This window comes from Epinephelus fuscoguttatus, linkage group LG14 (assembly GCF_011397635.1).
Source record: "Epinephelus fuscoguttatus linkage group LG14, E.fuscoguttatus.final_Chr_v1".
NCBI classification, from domain to species: Eukaryota; Metazoa; Chordata; class Actinopteri; order Perciformes; family Serranidae; genus Epinephelus; species Epinephelus fuscoguttatus.
In genome coordinates this window covers 20,692,797-20,707,698 of record NC_064765.1, presented here as the reverse complement: position 1 = coordinate 20,707,698, position 14,902 = coordinate 20,692,797, and the positions used below count along the sequence as shown (strand labels likewise).

Here is a 14,902-nt window from a genome sequence, read left to right as displayed (position 1 = left end):
GACTAAATCACAATTAACATCTACATAATACTTTAGATGACATTCCCACATTGTATTACCTTGGCCCAAAAAGAAGACAGAACTTATTACGTCCATTTAAGTCATTTTAAACGTCTTCTATACCTGAAAATAAAAAGCTAAGACATGTTTCTGCTCCAACAAGGTTCACACAAGGCTATAAGTGACACATGACAGGCCAATGAGGAAATAAAAACAGAATAATAAGAGTTGTTGATACAGCCTAAACGGAAAACTTGTGTTATAAATACAGCTTCTACAAACAGCAAAACATCCTTCTGTTGTTTGTTTTACATTCCTTATGAATTATTTTTATACTCAGAAATTAAAAATCCAACTTTGTAGCTTGTTTTCCAGTGAAGAGACAAATTTAACTTGCAACCGAAGCACCACAGCGAAACTCACGACATCTGACTTCATCCCCTTTTTGTGCTGCCTCATGACTGTGCTTTCATTTTAATATTTCACACACACAGAGTGATAAGGCTGCTGTATGCGGGACAGAGAGGAAGCATAGTGGGGACCCTGGGGATCTTTAGGGTCCATGCAGGGGACAGAGAGAGAGAGTGACTAAATACGGTCATATCTGCAGAGGTGGCTCAGAGGAAAACAAGTTGCAGCTGGTGGACGTTCACACAAGGGGCTCCACAGAGGAAGCAGCAGCAGGCGGAAAAAGAGGAGGAGGGGGGGAATATCAGCCTGAATGAGGTCATGGCTTTTTGCTTTAGCCACCATGGTTACCGAGTGCACTGACATCCACATGGTGAAAATGGGACCAGAGTGGGACACGGGCCGCACTGGGAGCGCTTTGTGTTTTAATCTGAAAACAAGTATCCAAAATGCAAAGACACACGTAACACTCAGATGTGCAGCGTGGGAGATACTGACCCACCACTCCTGGTCCTCCTCTCCGTCCACTATGATCACCTCGCCCTCAGAGAAGGTCAGCTCGTCTGGGTTGTCGGCTACACAGTTGTAGATGGCTTTTACTCGCTTCGGCCTCTGCTTCTGAGAGACGGGACAAAAGCACACAGACAGGTTCACACAAGTTTGTGCAGAAGAGAAAATAGTGGTGAAAATGCTGCAACACAGTCAGGACTCACAGTCTTGCCTTTTTTGTTTGTCTTATACTCTTGGGATCTTTTTTTTTTTATTATCGGGAACAAAGGCCAAGTTACACAGAGAAGATGAAGTCAGTGAGAGTCTCCAAATAGACACAGGACAAAACTCCTCGGGAGCTCTCGTCTTCTACTATTGTTCTGTTTTTTAACCTCCTCTTAAATGTTTGGGGGAGTTTGTCCTTCCTTCCCTCCAAATTAAGGGTCTAATGATCGTGGGTGTTGTAGCTGTGCAGGTTATAAAGCCCTTAGAGGCACATTCATGATTTGAAGCTATAAAGACTGAATGGCCAAAAACATTTTGGGCCCTATCTCACACCCGGCAAAGCAGCACACAGGGCAGCACAACTGTCATTGTTAGGATCTGACCACCATGTTGTGCAGGTAGCAAATGTACTTGCGCCCATCTGTGCACACACGGGCGTGTAGGTCTTAAAATGAGGTATGGTCAGGTGCACTGCTGACACACTGCTTTTTTTGAGACAGCAAAAATGACTGTGCCATTGACCAACAAACAACCTGGTCAAAAGTCAGAATAGTGTAGTATTCTTCTGCTATTAAAAGGTTGCATTATTCAGATAGTAAGATGCATGTACTCTCTGCTTGTTACACACACAGGGACACACGAATGGGTGAAATAAAACATCATTAATGACAAAATATTAATTACATTCTCTAAGCTGTGACTATAGCAGAGAGCAGAGCGGAGCTGCTGTCTGACCCCCCTGTAAGAGAGACGCTGTACACTTTTACACACCAGTAGCAGTTTAACTTCATTGATTAGTTCAGAAGCTAAGTTTAGTTTTACTCCTTTGTCGAGTTTATAACTACAGTTTTTAGTTGTGCTAGATAAATGTCCCATTATATTTGCTGCAGTGACATTACTGCTCTTACTGCATCACTGTCAGCACAAAACCGCTAGCTTCTCCGATTTGCTGAATCTGTCATGTAAGCAGCAATACTCCAGGTTCAGGCGTACCTGGCATTTTTGTTATATTCTTTTTAAGATTTTTTGGGGGCTTTTTGCCTTTACTGGATGGGACAGGGGGCCGCAGACTGGAATCAAGTCTATGGTCGCTGCAGCAAGGACATTGCCTTTGTATATGGGATGCCTGCTCTACCTACTCGGCCACCAGACGCCCCAGGTGCACCTGGCTTTTAAAGGGAATGGGAAACGACACTCCGATGGGTTAAAATGTTACACCCACACACTTATAATTACTTAAGGGACTAAATACAACCCCTTTGCCCCTTACTTTGCACCCAGATTATACACCGTTTGACGAACAAGGTGGACATGCTTTAAATGCACTTGCACCATGCACTTTTAGACCATGCGCTATAAATGGTTTAAATAGAGCCCTTTGTTTTCTATAAATATAGTGACTTCTTGTTACCTCCTGTCTTCATCATTGATCAACATACTGAGGATAAGGTGCCATTTTTTTAAATTTTAATGTAACTTTGATTTAATTTGTGCCAAAGACTTATGGTTGGAAAACAGCTGTAGGTATCAGATATAAAACCTTTACAACCACTGATTCACTCAGTAATAATGTGTCATCAGTGAAGCTCCAAGGCACGGAATCTAAACAATAAAATCATCGTGTCAATCCTAGCATTCTCCACTGACTGAAAACTAAGGGTGCTTTCACATGAACTCAGGTGCGTTTGTGTAGTTGGAACAGTTGATTTGGGCTGGTGTAAAAGCTGTCAGTCGCACCCTGGTGTGGACCAAACAACCAAACCGAGACTGCTCGAAAAGAGCAGCAGCACTCATTGAAGTGCTGCTGCATAAACCTCTGTCAGTCCCTGGAATTTGATTTCCCCACGTGGGTCCTGATGATAGGTAGAACTTCATGTTTAGTTCTCTTGGTTAATTTGCAAAAAGCCAGTGTGATCAGAAACCAAACCAAAACTTAAGTTCAACAAGGTATATTTTTCCCCTCTGGTGTGACCAAATGAACCGAACTACAAGTGTGAAAGCACCCTGAAATGAATGTCACAGTTATTCATAACTGCAGGCTAGAAAGTTGTGAATGAACCGCCCCTCCTCCACCTTAAAAAATAAAAAAGAGCTTCTCTTAAAAAACAGAGGCTTTTTGCCTGATGGAGGACAGGAAGGAAATTTACTGCTTAAGTGTCACTGGAAACACTGAGACAATAGTTTGACCTGCACAACACTAATAATGGAACAAACCATTACTTGGAAAGTGATCAGCCAGTGAATCTGTACAACAGCATGAATGAATAAGCACTTCACAATCGACAGTATCTGGATAATAATAAGAGGAAGAATGAGGGACTCACTGGGTAGGCCTTCCTCGGTGTGGGGGCTGGAGGCAGAGACTGACCTATGGAGTTCTGGGGGCATCCTGGCACTTCCTTAGCTGGAACAGGAAGAGGAAATTAAATCACAAGGACAACAACACTTTCCACGTTTCCACAGAAGAAACAGATAGTAGAACAATGTGAATGTAACTCTCCGCACAGTGGACAGACACAGAGTATTTTATCTCTCTTATCTATGTACTCACCTGGTCTTTCTATGGACACTGTTCGATTAAGAGGTCTGTTGAAGCTTTTATCGTTGCTGTAAAACAAAAACAGAATGTAGTCTCATCAACAGAGTTATATAAAGACAAACATCTAACAGAAAGCTGTCCGGCTCTCTAAGTCTCTTAACAGCTCTGTTACAGATTTATTACGGCACTATCAGCCCTGTGGGAGACGAAAAGACAAAAGGGCGACTGCGGAGGAGAGTTACTGCTCGTCTGGCTCGATGCAGAGCTCAGCCTGGGAGCTAATGAAGCGGCTAAACAGCAGCCATGTCGGCTCATTCCTCCTGGGAAACAAACACCACATTACAAGACAAGCAAGATACACAACCCTGGGGTAAAGCGCGGCCTCCCTGCCTCTGTGTAGTGAATTATATGAATGTATTGTTTTCCTGAGCAGCTAATGAAGCTGCAAAAACACCTCTGAGCACCAACTGCAGGCTGAAACACTCTGAACATGTTAACATTAAATTCATAGTTGCAGACATCTTAAAAAATGTGTTTTTCCCTTTTGCTCTTACCCTGCAGGAGACTTAGGTGGTACCGCTCTGGATCCCAGCGGCCCCTGGCTTGACTTGGACTGTATGCTCATGGATTCCATCTTCGCCACAGGAGGACCCAGACCTGGGACACACAGGAACACACCATGACTGTTTTTTCTTTCATACCTTGGCAAACTTAACACACCATTGGACAGTCAGAATTTCTAGACTGGAAGTCAATGAGCAACGAAAGAATACCGTAATATTTTAAAAATGAACTACTGATATCGTGTTAATAGTACACATTATGATGATATCGTGTAAATAATCCAGCGTATCTTAAAAATTCTGTTCTCACTGCGTCTCGCTCTCTGCCTCCCTACACTCATATTTTGAGTACAATATTAAAAAATAAAAAAATAGACAAAACGCACAGCAAACAAAATCAAAGATGTATTTGACTTTCTTTGTATTTTTTTTTTTTTTTTTTTTTTACATTTTCTTAAGATATCACAATAATATTGTTATTGTGAAATATTTTGGCCACAATAATCGTGTCCTAAAAAAATCTGATATTGTGTCCAAACTTATTTTTATACCAATTTACTGATTTAAAAAAATAATATTAAAAAGATTTAATCAAATTCAACTGGAACATTAAAGTGATCTATTCAAATCCTTTGGTTAAGGGACATGTTTGTTTTAATCATGTCCATGTTGAATCCAAGAAGAGCTGGGGATGTGTCCGGTGTGTGCTCTTCTCTTGTGTCTCTCTCTCCAGGTGCCGCCCTCCCCCTCCTTACAGAGTGTTGGGTGATTGAGCACAGTGGTGCCCACTTACTCATTGATAACATGGTGATTTAAGGTCTGGAGTGCCGAGCAGACATAGCCAGTCAGCATCTTGAGGGCTTTGTTGCAAAACCTTTCTACTGGTAACTTTACTCCCATATGGAGGGAGTGTTTTCATTAACACTGAGTTGTATTATTTGTTCAATTCCACAGTTGTTGCTCAGTTACGTAGTGCAGCTGTCTTCTTTTTACAGAAAGTAGTTTTCAGTTGGTGTCCTCAATCATTTGTTGTACACATTTAATTTCTCATAGTATAAATAAGTGCTGCTCATATTTTCAAAATTGTGGATTTGTTTTGTTTTGTTTATTTAGGTAGATGTAATTAATAAACCCTTGTGGGATTTGTTGTTCTCATGGCACAATTTCAATTTTTCTGTTTATGTCATTTGTTGGATTTTAATTTGGCAAATAAACACTCAACTCAGCACCTGCAAAGAATTTAAAGTGTGTGCTCCCTAGTGGCTGTAAGATCTGGGACACCTGATTTAAATGGCTTCTTACAGTAAAGTATTCAGTAAATACTAAAAACATAAACAGGCTGTGAATCTAAAACACCACATCGTACTAAAATGCCTTCACTGCAGCAGCGGTCCAGCTAAAGGAGGATGGAGGATTAGGTCTGCTGGGGTCCATACCTCCAGTTGAAGTGAGTCTCATGGGGGGGACAGGAGGGTGCATGTTGGGGGGGTCTGAAGACGACCTCTGTCTGCCAACCAAGTCTAAAGAACCGGGCTTCCAGCTGCTGGACACTGAAGACTGACCGATCCCCCCCAGACTGGATAACTGGACTGTGACAGAGAGACAGAGACAGAGAAGGGTTACTCTGATGAAAAAAGAAACACAGAGAGAGGAAGAGTGTACCGCACTTTGCCAGAACCAGCGTCCACTTTAAAAGTCAAGCCATTTCCATTTGAGCGTAATTGCAAGTGACAGTTAATAGGGAGAGGGAATGTGCAGAATGCTGGGGCCGGGCTGCGGTGAGGCGAGGTGGGCAACAGAGCTTGTTGTTTCTCCTCTGCTCGGTTGGCAGCGCTCCAGACGGCCACTAATGTTATTAAAGAGCGACTGTGGTGGACTGTCACAAGTCGGCTGGCCTGCAAAGCTATGATGAAGATTTTTACGAGCAGCACATAAACAGACTTTCATTAATTAAGTTTTTTTTTATCAGGTAACCTTTTTCATGAAACCAAATTTAAGAAGAGAAGAAGATAATAAGAAGATACACTTCATTAATCCCAGAGGGGAAGTTCAATTGTGTCAGAGCAAGGGTGCTGCCTTGGACGGGCACCCCGAGCAGTTGGGAGGTTGGGGCTTTGCTCAAGGGCACCTTGGCAATGCCCAGGAGGTGAACTGGCACTTGAACCGGTGACTCTACTGCCGCCCCCAGTTTGGCGTCCTAAAACACTTATTTCCAACACAAAAAGAAATCCTGCCGTTTAGATTTAAGACCACTTAAAGCACGAGGCCAACTTGACATATTTAAGAGGGCGACGACTTTTTGGAAAAGCTGCCCGTCCATCTGTGTCCAATGTGACTTTCCCCTGCTGTGGTGCCCAGAGACATCTGTGGTGTTAAAACAGGTCAAAGAGTCACTCAGCCCTGCACAGTAATTAACATACAGGCTTTGGGAACCAGTGATACAGGCTAAATGAGACTAGGCCCTCACAGATGTAGATCTAAATGAGACTGTCCCTTTGAGGCATATCTTATAAATATCGGCTCTCTGAGGAAGACAAAGAGGTCAGGTTCAGGTCAGAGAGGTCGTCAGGTTTAGCTGGATCTTTTTCATCTACTCATCCGTTAAAACTTTTAACATACTCATGAAACTATGATGAGACATATACTTCTGATGCTGCTGCGTCTGAGCTTACCCAGGTTTCTCGGGGGCAGGGGCGGAGCAGAGGTTGTTGCAGACTGAGGCGGGCTGGCGTTGAGGATGGTGCCGTATGTCTCGTTGTTGACCAGGTTGGGCATGTAGGCACGCTGCTTGTCCTTGGCGAGGCCGATGCCGTCCCGGCCCGCAGAGCCCAAACCGGCCTGGAGGTGGGAGTTGCTGCTTGGGGTGTAGCAGCTGACCGGACGCTCGTCTCTGCGATGAGGGCTGGGCTGGAGGGGCAGGATAATGTGAGAGTGTGACGGGTCAGACGTACTGTAAGTCAAGTGTCCGTTAACTAAGTATGCTGTACAGTTGTGTTTTTAAAAATGCATTACTGTTCTGGGGAAAAAACAACTTCCTGGCAAATACTGAATGAGGTATTTTCAAAAAAAAAAAGTACACAAGTAGCTCTTCTTTCTTGCACTCATCTGAGCCTCTGGGAATCCAAACTGGCAAATATTTCCAGATTCACTGAAGTGTCACTAAAGGAAATGCATTTAAAAAAAAAAAAAAAAAAAAAGCTACAGTACAAGTTCACAACATCATTACAAGAACACAGAGAGCGAGAAGTGCATGCATTTTTAAGTGCAAACGGAATAATTAATTCAGCTTTTTCTTTTTGGAGGACACCATATTTTTTTTTATTAGTAACAAAACAAAAGAAAATGTCCATTCGTAGAAATTATTTAGGATTCTCCAGGCTGTTGTTTCAGGTTTCATCATCCTCCACTGAATGTTCCCTTTCAGAATGTGTTATTTTTATTTACTTTATTATTCTTGTTTTCTCCTGGAGCTCTTTGTAAACTCTTCTTACAAAGCGTCTCTCACCTTCTCATCCAGATCTTCGTCACTTTCATCCAAGTCTTCAGGCTGCAGGCACCATTCATATTCAACATGGACGTGGGCGTTGAATTTCCCCGCCAGCGCTTGGTTCAACTACACACACATGTAAACACAAATGACTGACAGCTCTTCACACAGCTTCAGGAAGCGAAGTGTATTTGCAGTCACAAGCCAAGTCTAAACATAGTAAGCTCACCAGCTCTTCGCACTGTAGGTGTTTAAGCCTCCGGGCGATATCCAGCGGTGTCTCCCCGGCCTCATTAGCTGTGAGGGAAAACAACAGAAACGTATAATCACTACTGTATCCACATGCCGCATGATCACAAACACACAGCCTGTTTTCTTTCCTCCTATTTCACTGTGACATGAGAAATGTGTAATTAGCCTGTTTCCCCACACTGAACAGCTCTCTGGTTTCTCTCTGTCCTCCTTCTCTCTGTGTATCTATTATCTGGATGTTTTGTTGATGTCACGGCGGAGGAGAAAGATTAGTGTTGTGAGAAAGAGTTACCATGGTCCGTTGGCAGAGCCAGCACCTTTGGGAACTGAACCTGAAAGACTTGGACTAAGGTGTGTGTGTGAGTGTGTGTGTGTGTGTGTGTGTGTGTGTGTGTGTGTGTGTGTCTGCGTGAGAGAGAGAGGATGAAGCAGTGAGACAAAACATTCATTTACTTGTAAACGTCGTGCTTCCTCGGCAAAAGTAATACAAATGAAACAAGGTGTGAGAAAAACAGAGGAAATGGGAAAGAAAGAGCTGGACAGTGAATGCACCACTACTGTGTGTGTTTCCTTACCGATCTCTATGGAGGCCTTCCCCCGCAGCAGCAGCTTCAGACACTCACTGTTGTCGGTCAGGCAGCAGTAGTGCAGCGCTGTGCTGCCTTTGGCCGTCTGCTTGTCCAAATTCAAACTGCAGAGGGAAACAGACGGGGGGGGGGGGGACTTTAAATCCCAACAATGTCTGTCCAGAGTGTTGTTTTGAATTTGTGTAATATGTGAAATATTTAAACACTATGTTTATTGTGTTTTTAGGAAGTAGGAATCAAAACTCAATATTGTATTACGATATAGAAAGACAAAAAAATACAAAATATCTTCACTCTAAAGAGAGAAAAACTGAGAAATCAACGGATAATATCCCCTGTCAGCAAATTGGTCTGTTAAAAAACTAAATATTTAATATTTAAATATTTGACTGACTGTTAAGAGTAGGGCTGCCCATTAATAGTACACCAAACGTTAGTCGAACAGAAAGATCATTAGTCGGCAAGATTTCATTGGTTGCTTTAAGAAATAAAGATAAGACAAAGTGAAACTCTATTAAGAGCTGCGCCTTGTCAAAATACATCAAAACCTATATGACTGAACCATGTGGGAATTTCATTTGAAAGGACAGACACAGGAAGTGGCCATGCTCAGCAGTCAGACAGGAGTCACATTAATTTCCAGGGCTGGTACCTGCAGTTATTCCACAGGCTAGTTAATAACATGTCGGCCAGGAAATCCAAAGTGTGGGATCATTTTGAGAAGGGGAAGGACGAACCCAAGGTGATATGTAAACTCATCTTCATTGGTCGACTACAAACATGACGTATCATCTGAAACATGTCAGTAGCTACATGCCCATTAGCCACTTAGCACAATCATTACTGCTTTGCCTACAGCGTCATTAACAGGCGGCTCGCTCAGTGTGTGACGTGCACTTGTAGATAAAATATAGGCCTATATTAATGAAGGTTCATTAGTACGGTTTTGTATTTCTCTGTAATGTAGCACAGTGTTAACAATGTTACGGATACTATTCTTTCTCACACCTTCAACTCAAACCATTGTGTTGCTCCACCCAAAATATATCATTTAATAATTATGTTAATATTGTAAACATGCAGGTGACTAGTCAACTAATGGCCTTAAATGATGACTATTGGTCGACTAGACCGAGTTAAGAGCCATCAATCAGACAAGTGGTGTCTTTTTACAATGGTGTGTTCAATGTTTGCTGCACAGTCAGATGGACAGAGAGAAAAACCATTCCAGCATATTGAATTCTGCACGAAACAAATAACTGAAGTGAAGTGCAAATGTACTGTCCTCTGTTGTTTCCCGGCTTTGTTTACCTGTTGTTTTCTAGCTTTGTTTACCTGTTTTGAGTGAGGAAGTCGACGATGTGAAGAGACGTTCTATCCACCAGTCTGACTGCGAGATGAAGCGCCGTCTCTCCTTGTTCCTGAAATAAAATAAGATAAAACATTTGCACATATTCCCCTGGGACTGTGAGGTGTTTATAGAGAACCATGAAAAAAGGTGAAGAGCAAGAAGGATGCAACAGATTGTTGAGAACTCCTGTTGGAAAAGCAACAGGGATAAAGTTGCAAAGTCACCGCTGAAGGACAGACTCAGCTTCAAACATTTCACAGGTTGAATATTTTGTGTACTGACGTGTCCGTTGGCCAGAGGTATGGGCTCCATGAGGTCCACTCCCTCGGCGTAGACCTGGATGAGGGAGAAGATGTCCCGGGCCTTCACTGCGTCACACAACGTGTGGAGCCGCGACGTCGCATCGGGACACTTCTTCCTGGCGAAGCGTTTCTCTGTGTATTTGGCGGTGATGAAGTCTTTCCTCGCCTGCCTGGTTAGACATGTGAAGAGGCGGCTGCTCAGTTACAGCTGTGTCATTTACAGTCTTAATGTGAGTGGGTTTGATTGTACATTAAATCCTGATCAGTACAATGCTGGATAAATGTGCTTATATGTCACAGTGATGGTGTCAACAGTTGTTGAGATGAGTGAGATGCGATACACGTGAGAAGACAGAGAGCAAGAGTCCAGGGATGGAAGAGAGAGGAGGGGACGGGGAGAGTGCGGAGGAGAGACGTTGGAGGGGTGACTTACATGTCACTGGCTGGGTTGGGTTTCACCACATTTTCAGCGCTTAAACAAGCCTCCATGATTTCATTAAAGCCTGCATTCCCCACATTCTTGGCCAGCTGTGGAGCACACACATGGACACAAACACACACACATATATCACACATATATTATGGTTACACTAGACATTCCTTGCACCACATACATTAATTTAAAAGTCATCATCCTTGCCTGCTCTGCTGACACTTCAGCATGCAGTGCTGTGCGCGTGGAGCCTTAAAAACTGCACAACGCCCCTCTGATTGTGGCTAACGCGACTGGCGTCTTTGACACCGAGGAAAGCAATCACGACTGGAAGTATTTAATCCCAACCGTCCCACAGGCAGTAAATCTCTACACCAAACAGTGATTAGGAAAGCCATAAAAAATCTCAGCTATTCTGTGCGTGGAGACTTCCAGAGTAAGTCTCGGAGGAGAGAGGAGAGAGGAGAGGAGACTGAGGCCTGAGGTGATGCTCTCCTTCCTACCTGTCTCCACTTACTATCTCTTTTGTCCTCATTTCATTTCCTCCTCATTCTTTTTCACTGTATCTACTCCCATCTGTCCTCTCCTCTGTTTTATCCTGGCTAAAAATCTCCACAGAGATTCGTACAGACAAAAATCAATACAATGAAGAGACTCAAACTGCGACAAAAACAGAAGACGAGAGGTGATTTAACGAGAAGATGGATGCCAAAAGTGATTTACCAAGAGCTCTGAGGTGCTGAGTACGTCCAGAGTGAGGGACTGGATCCTGGAGTAGTGGACTCCGAGCTCCCTGTGGATCCCCGAACATTCAATACAGGTGAGGATGCCCAGGTTGGTGGACAGCCACGTTGGATCTGAGAGAGAACAGAAAAAAAATGTCAAGAGAATGCAGGGAAGAGGAGGTAAATGACGCACGAGGTAAAAAAGAGAGAAATGAATATGGGTGACATGCTGTCCTTGGGCGAAAAACCACTAAAGCTGAAGTAATTTCTGCAGCACGTGAGCCAACTTTGATGTGTCCTTGTGAAAAGCTGTGGGCTCTGGAAATTTAATAGCTGCCTGAAGGGCTTTTTACTATCTCACAGCACACAATGTCAGAGGAAAGTGACCAAGCAGTACTGTAGCAATGTCTGGCCTAGATACTCGCTGTATATGCTGGTGGATATACTGTATGTGTATTACATGTACAGTATGTTAAAGTATATACATGTCTGGAGGATGAAATTTCATGGGAAGAGAAATTACTGGGGGACATGTCAGAATATCTTTCCAAATACAGAGGATGCAGTCTGCAGGACTTTCTGAGCCACAGAGTGATCATACCGAGACCAAACCAGCCCATTAACTCCCAACTATGCATATACATCACTGCTAACACTTTCCCAAAGCATACCACTCATTTTTAGTCCGATTTCCTACCTTCCAGGCAACAAATCATTTCTGTTCATTCACTTCAGAGTCTGTAAACATGCTTCAAATAATCCACTGCAGTGTACATATTGTTGGTGATGTTTTCTTACACATTCAGGAAGCCGAAGTAAAGCTGAAGGATTTCCTGTGATTTTAAGGTCACTACGTGCAGAGAATATGTCACTCTTTTCCCAGGAATTCTGGGATCCTCTCACCATAAATTTTATGTGATCGTAACCACAGAGCTGAGGATAATTACTGTTAGATCCTCATTAAACAATAATTTATTTATTTGTCACGTGGAATTGGTCATAGTTGACATTTCAATTTCGGAAATGTCATCCTATCAGCCAGTAACGTAAGGAAGTTATGACAGGCCCTAGTGCACGCTATTGTGCATGCATTGTCTTGACACAAATAGAGACTTGACATTGGACAACATCAACATACATATTACCCAGCAATCATCACTGCATATCTGACAAAAACATCTAAGAAATAAAGAATCAATCATTAAATTGAACAGTTTTTTATAGTATATTTAGAGAATGTATAGCTTACATGGAAAAAGTATGTAATTTTCTTTTCGATAGCTACTGACTATTAAAAAAAAGAAACCTTGACGTAGATGGGTTTGCCTCTCTGAGAAAATACATAGCAAATGGTGTTTTTCAATTAATAATATTCTTTTTTTCATCATTTATCTTTGAATACAGGTATATGTCGAAGGTGGCAAACTGAATCACTTGCAAGGATCCGCTCTCTCTCCGGGCCCCTCCATCCCAGGGGCCTGAGTGCAATTGCACTGCCTGCACTTTCTATATTTACGCCCCGGCTGTCAGCTACTATAACTTGTGCACTTAAGTCTTTTTGCATCTTATTACTTTGTTGGCTGCGGATTTATCACAGTCCATGTTTGTGAATGGTTCTGGTGATGCATGAATGATTATCTGATGAGCAGGTGGCACCATGTATGGTAGCCTTGACCACCTGTGTATATATGTGTGTGTGTGTGTGTGAAAGGGGTGACTGGTACCCGTGGTGTGAAGCGCTTTGAGTGGTCGCTAAGACTAAGACAGCATATTAGGGCTGACTTGAACGCTTTGGAGCTTCAAAGCTTTGTTGCCATAGTAATCAACATCAGTCCTCGAATGCTTCAATTTCCATTTTATTTATTCACCACTAAAAGGGTGGAGGAAACTGAAAGGAGGTGGCTATGTCAGACACTAACGAGGCCACTGTCCTCAGTGTAGTCATCGACCCCTGCTTCAGACATTAAATTGGCAGTCTGATGAGGAAAAGAAACAAGTGAGACAAACTGCTGACAGTTATCAGTGGCTGCCAACTGTCGTGAAGCACTTGATTTGCATCTAAGGCCATAGCCTGACCCGCAACGTTCAGAGTTTTTAATACTTTACAGAAACACTGGTTGTAAAAGTGCCTCTGCATGTGGACTAACTCAGGTGTGGGTGGCTGTCTTAAACTTGCTGTAAGCTCTGGAAAAAATGTCACTCAGCAATCAGCTAAAAAAACAAAAAGACCCTGGTGTGGTCTTTTTCTCAGCAATCATTGAAAGATCACAAAATCTGTTTTCATTCTGTGCTGTCAATCATCTGTCGTTCTTTGCTACTCACTGGGCGCTCCGCAGTCACAGCATACGTCATTTCCCGTCATCCTCTTCACCTCTCCCAGGATTGCCTTGGTTAGCTCCTGAACAATGTTGTTCTCTCCAACATGCTGGTCCCCTTTGAAGGCCTGATTCAGCGCCTCCTCTTTGCTGTTCTGTAGCACCGAGATCCAGCTGGACGAGGGAGGTGAGAGGAGAGGAGGGGAGAGGAGACAGGAGGAGAGGTGAGTCAGGCAGATGAAAATGTGAATAATGACAGAGAAAGAAGGAGAAGAAGAGGGAGGAGGAGGAGAAAGTAGGTTGTGAGGTAGGAATGGGAGCAGCCAAAGCAGAACGCAATGGAGGAAGTAAAAAAAAAGGGGGGGAGAGAAGAGGGGAGTGAAAGGCCATTACAGTCAGGAGGTGGGAGGTAAAGACAAGGCCAAGCGTCTGACTGGGTGTGAGGTAGGAAGTGTGTGGAAAGTGGCCGAGGTGGTAAACAGGATACACTCAGGCACAAGACTGAACACACACACACACACACACACACACACACACACACACACACACACACACACACACACACACACAAAGGGAAGGAAGGAACAAGCACTTACATCTGACAGTCCTGGTCGTCCTCAGCCTGAAAGTGATATGTTCTGTCGTCTGAAAGAAAAAAGGAAAGGATGACACAACAGAAGAGAGAAGTGGGCGAGGAAAGTAAGGAGAACATGAATCAAAGAGCAGTGGAGATGGAGGAAAAAGCTCGGAGCAACATCCTGCAGTTGGTATTAAAGCATCCTGCTGACAGGTCAAACTGCAGAACAGAAAAAACCTCTTTTAGTTTTATTTCTGTCTCCAGATGTGAATCACTCACTAATAACCAGGGAAAACTATTTTTACACCGCTGTATCCAAAGCAACTTAAATCATGTCATGTCTCCAGTGGCCCCTCCAGTTCAATGTCGGTAACTCTTATGTGTGGAAAAACTAACCGAATCTTAAATAACTGTGAACCACAATCTTTGTAGTATGTCATGACCCCTCCTCTCTCCCTCTTTACTTCCTGTCATCTCTCCACTGTCAACTTGGTAATAAAAAGGCTTGATAAAAGGCCGGTCACAATAACTTTGTTTTAATTACAGTATACTGTCCCAAAAATAACTGCAATAAATACTATTAGTCATTTTGAGGCAATTTTATGCCGCAGTACGCCTTTTCAAAGAGCGACAGACTTTTGATTCTTAA

The 14,902-nt window shown here is 43.1% G+C and overlaps 1 protein-coding gene across 1 annotated transcript in view; it reads right to left on the bottom strand.

Annotated features, from left to right (window-relative positions):
• The window catches only part of asap2a (ArfGAP with SH3 domain, ankyrin repeat and PH domain 2a), an 87,210-nt gene that overhangs the window by 2,464 nt on the left and 69,844 nt on the right, over positions 1-14,902 (bottom strand). Inside the window, exons 13-27 of the mRNA XM_049596372.1 lie at positions 14,273-14,321; positions 13,684-13,850; positions 11,360-11,493; positions 10,637-10,731; positions 10,184-10,373; positions 9,886-9,971; positions 8,539-8,654; positions 7,941-8,008; positions 7,730-7,837; positions 6,897-7,131; positions 5,661-5,813; positions 4,216-4,318; positions 3,674-3,729; positions 3,447-3,526; positions 907-1,026 (exon numbers count right to left, since the gene is read on the bottom strand). Coding sequence (XP_049452329.1) covers positions 907-1,026; positions 3,447-3,526; positions 3,674-3,729; positions 4,216-4,318; positions 5,661-5,813; positions 6,897-7,131; positions 7,730-7,837; positions 7,941-8,008; positions 8,539-8,654; positions 9,886-9,971; positions 10,184-10,373; positions 10,637-10,731; positions 11,360-11,493; positions 13,684-13,850; positions 14,273-14,321 — 1,760 coding nt within the window. The remainder of the gene's footprint in view (positions 1-906; positions 1,027-3,446; positions 3,527-3,673; positions 3,730-4,215; positions 4,319-5,660; positions 5,814-6,896; positions 7,132-7,729; positions 7,838-7,940; positions 8,009-8,538; positions 8,655-9,885; positions 9,972-10,183; positions 10,374-10,636; positions 10,732-11,359; positions 11,494-13,683; positions 13,851-14,272; positions 14,322-14,902) is intronic.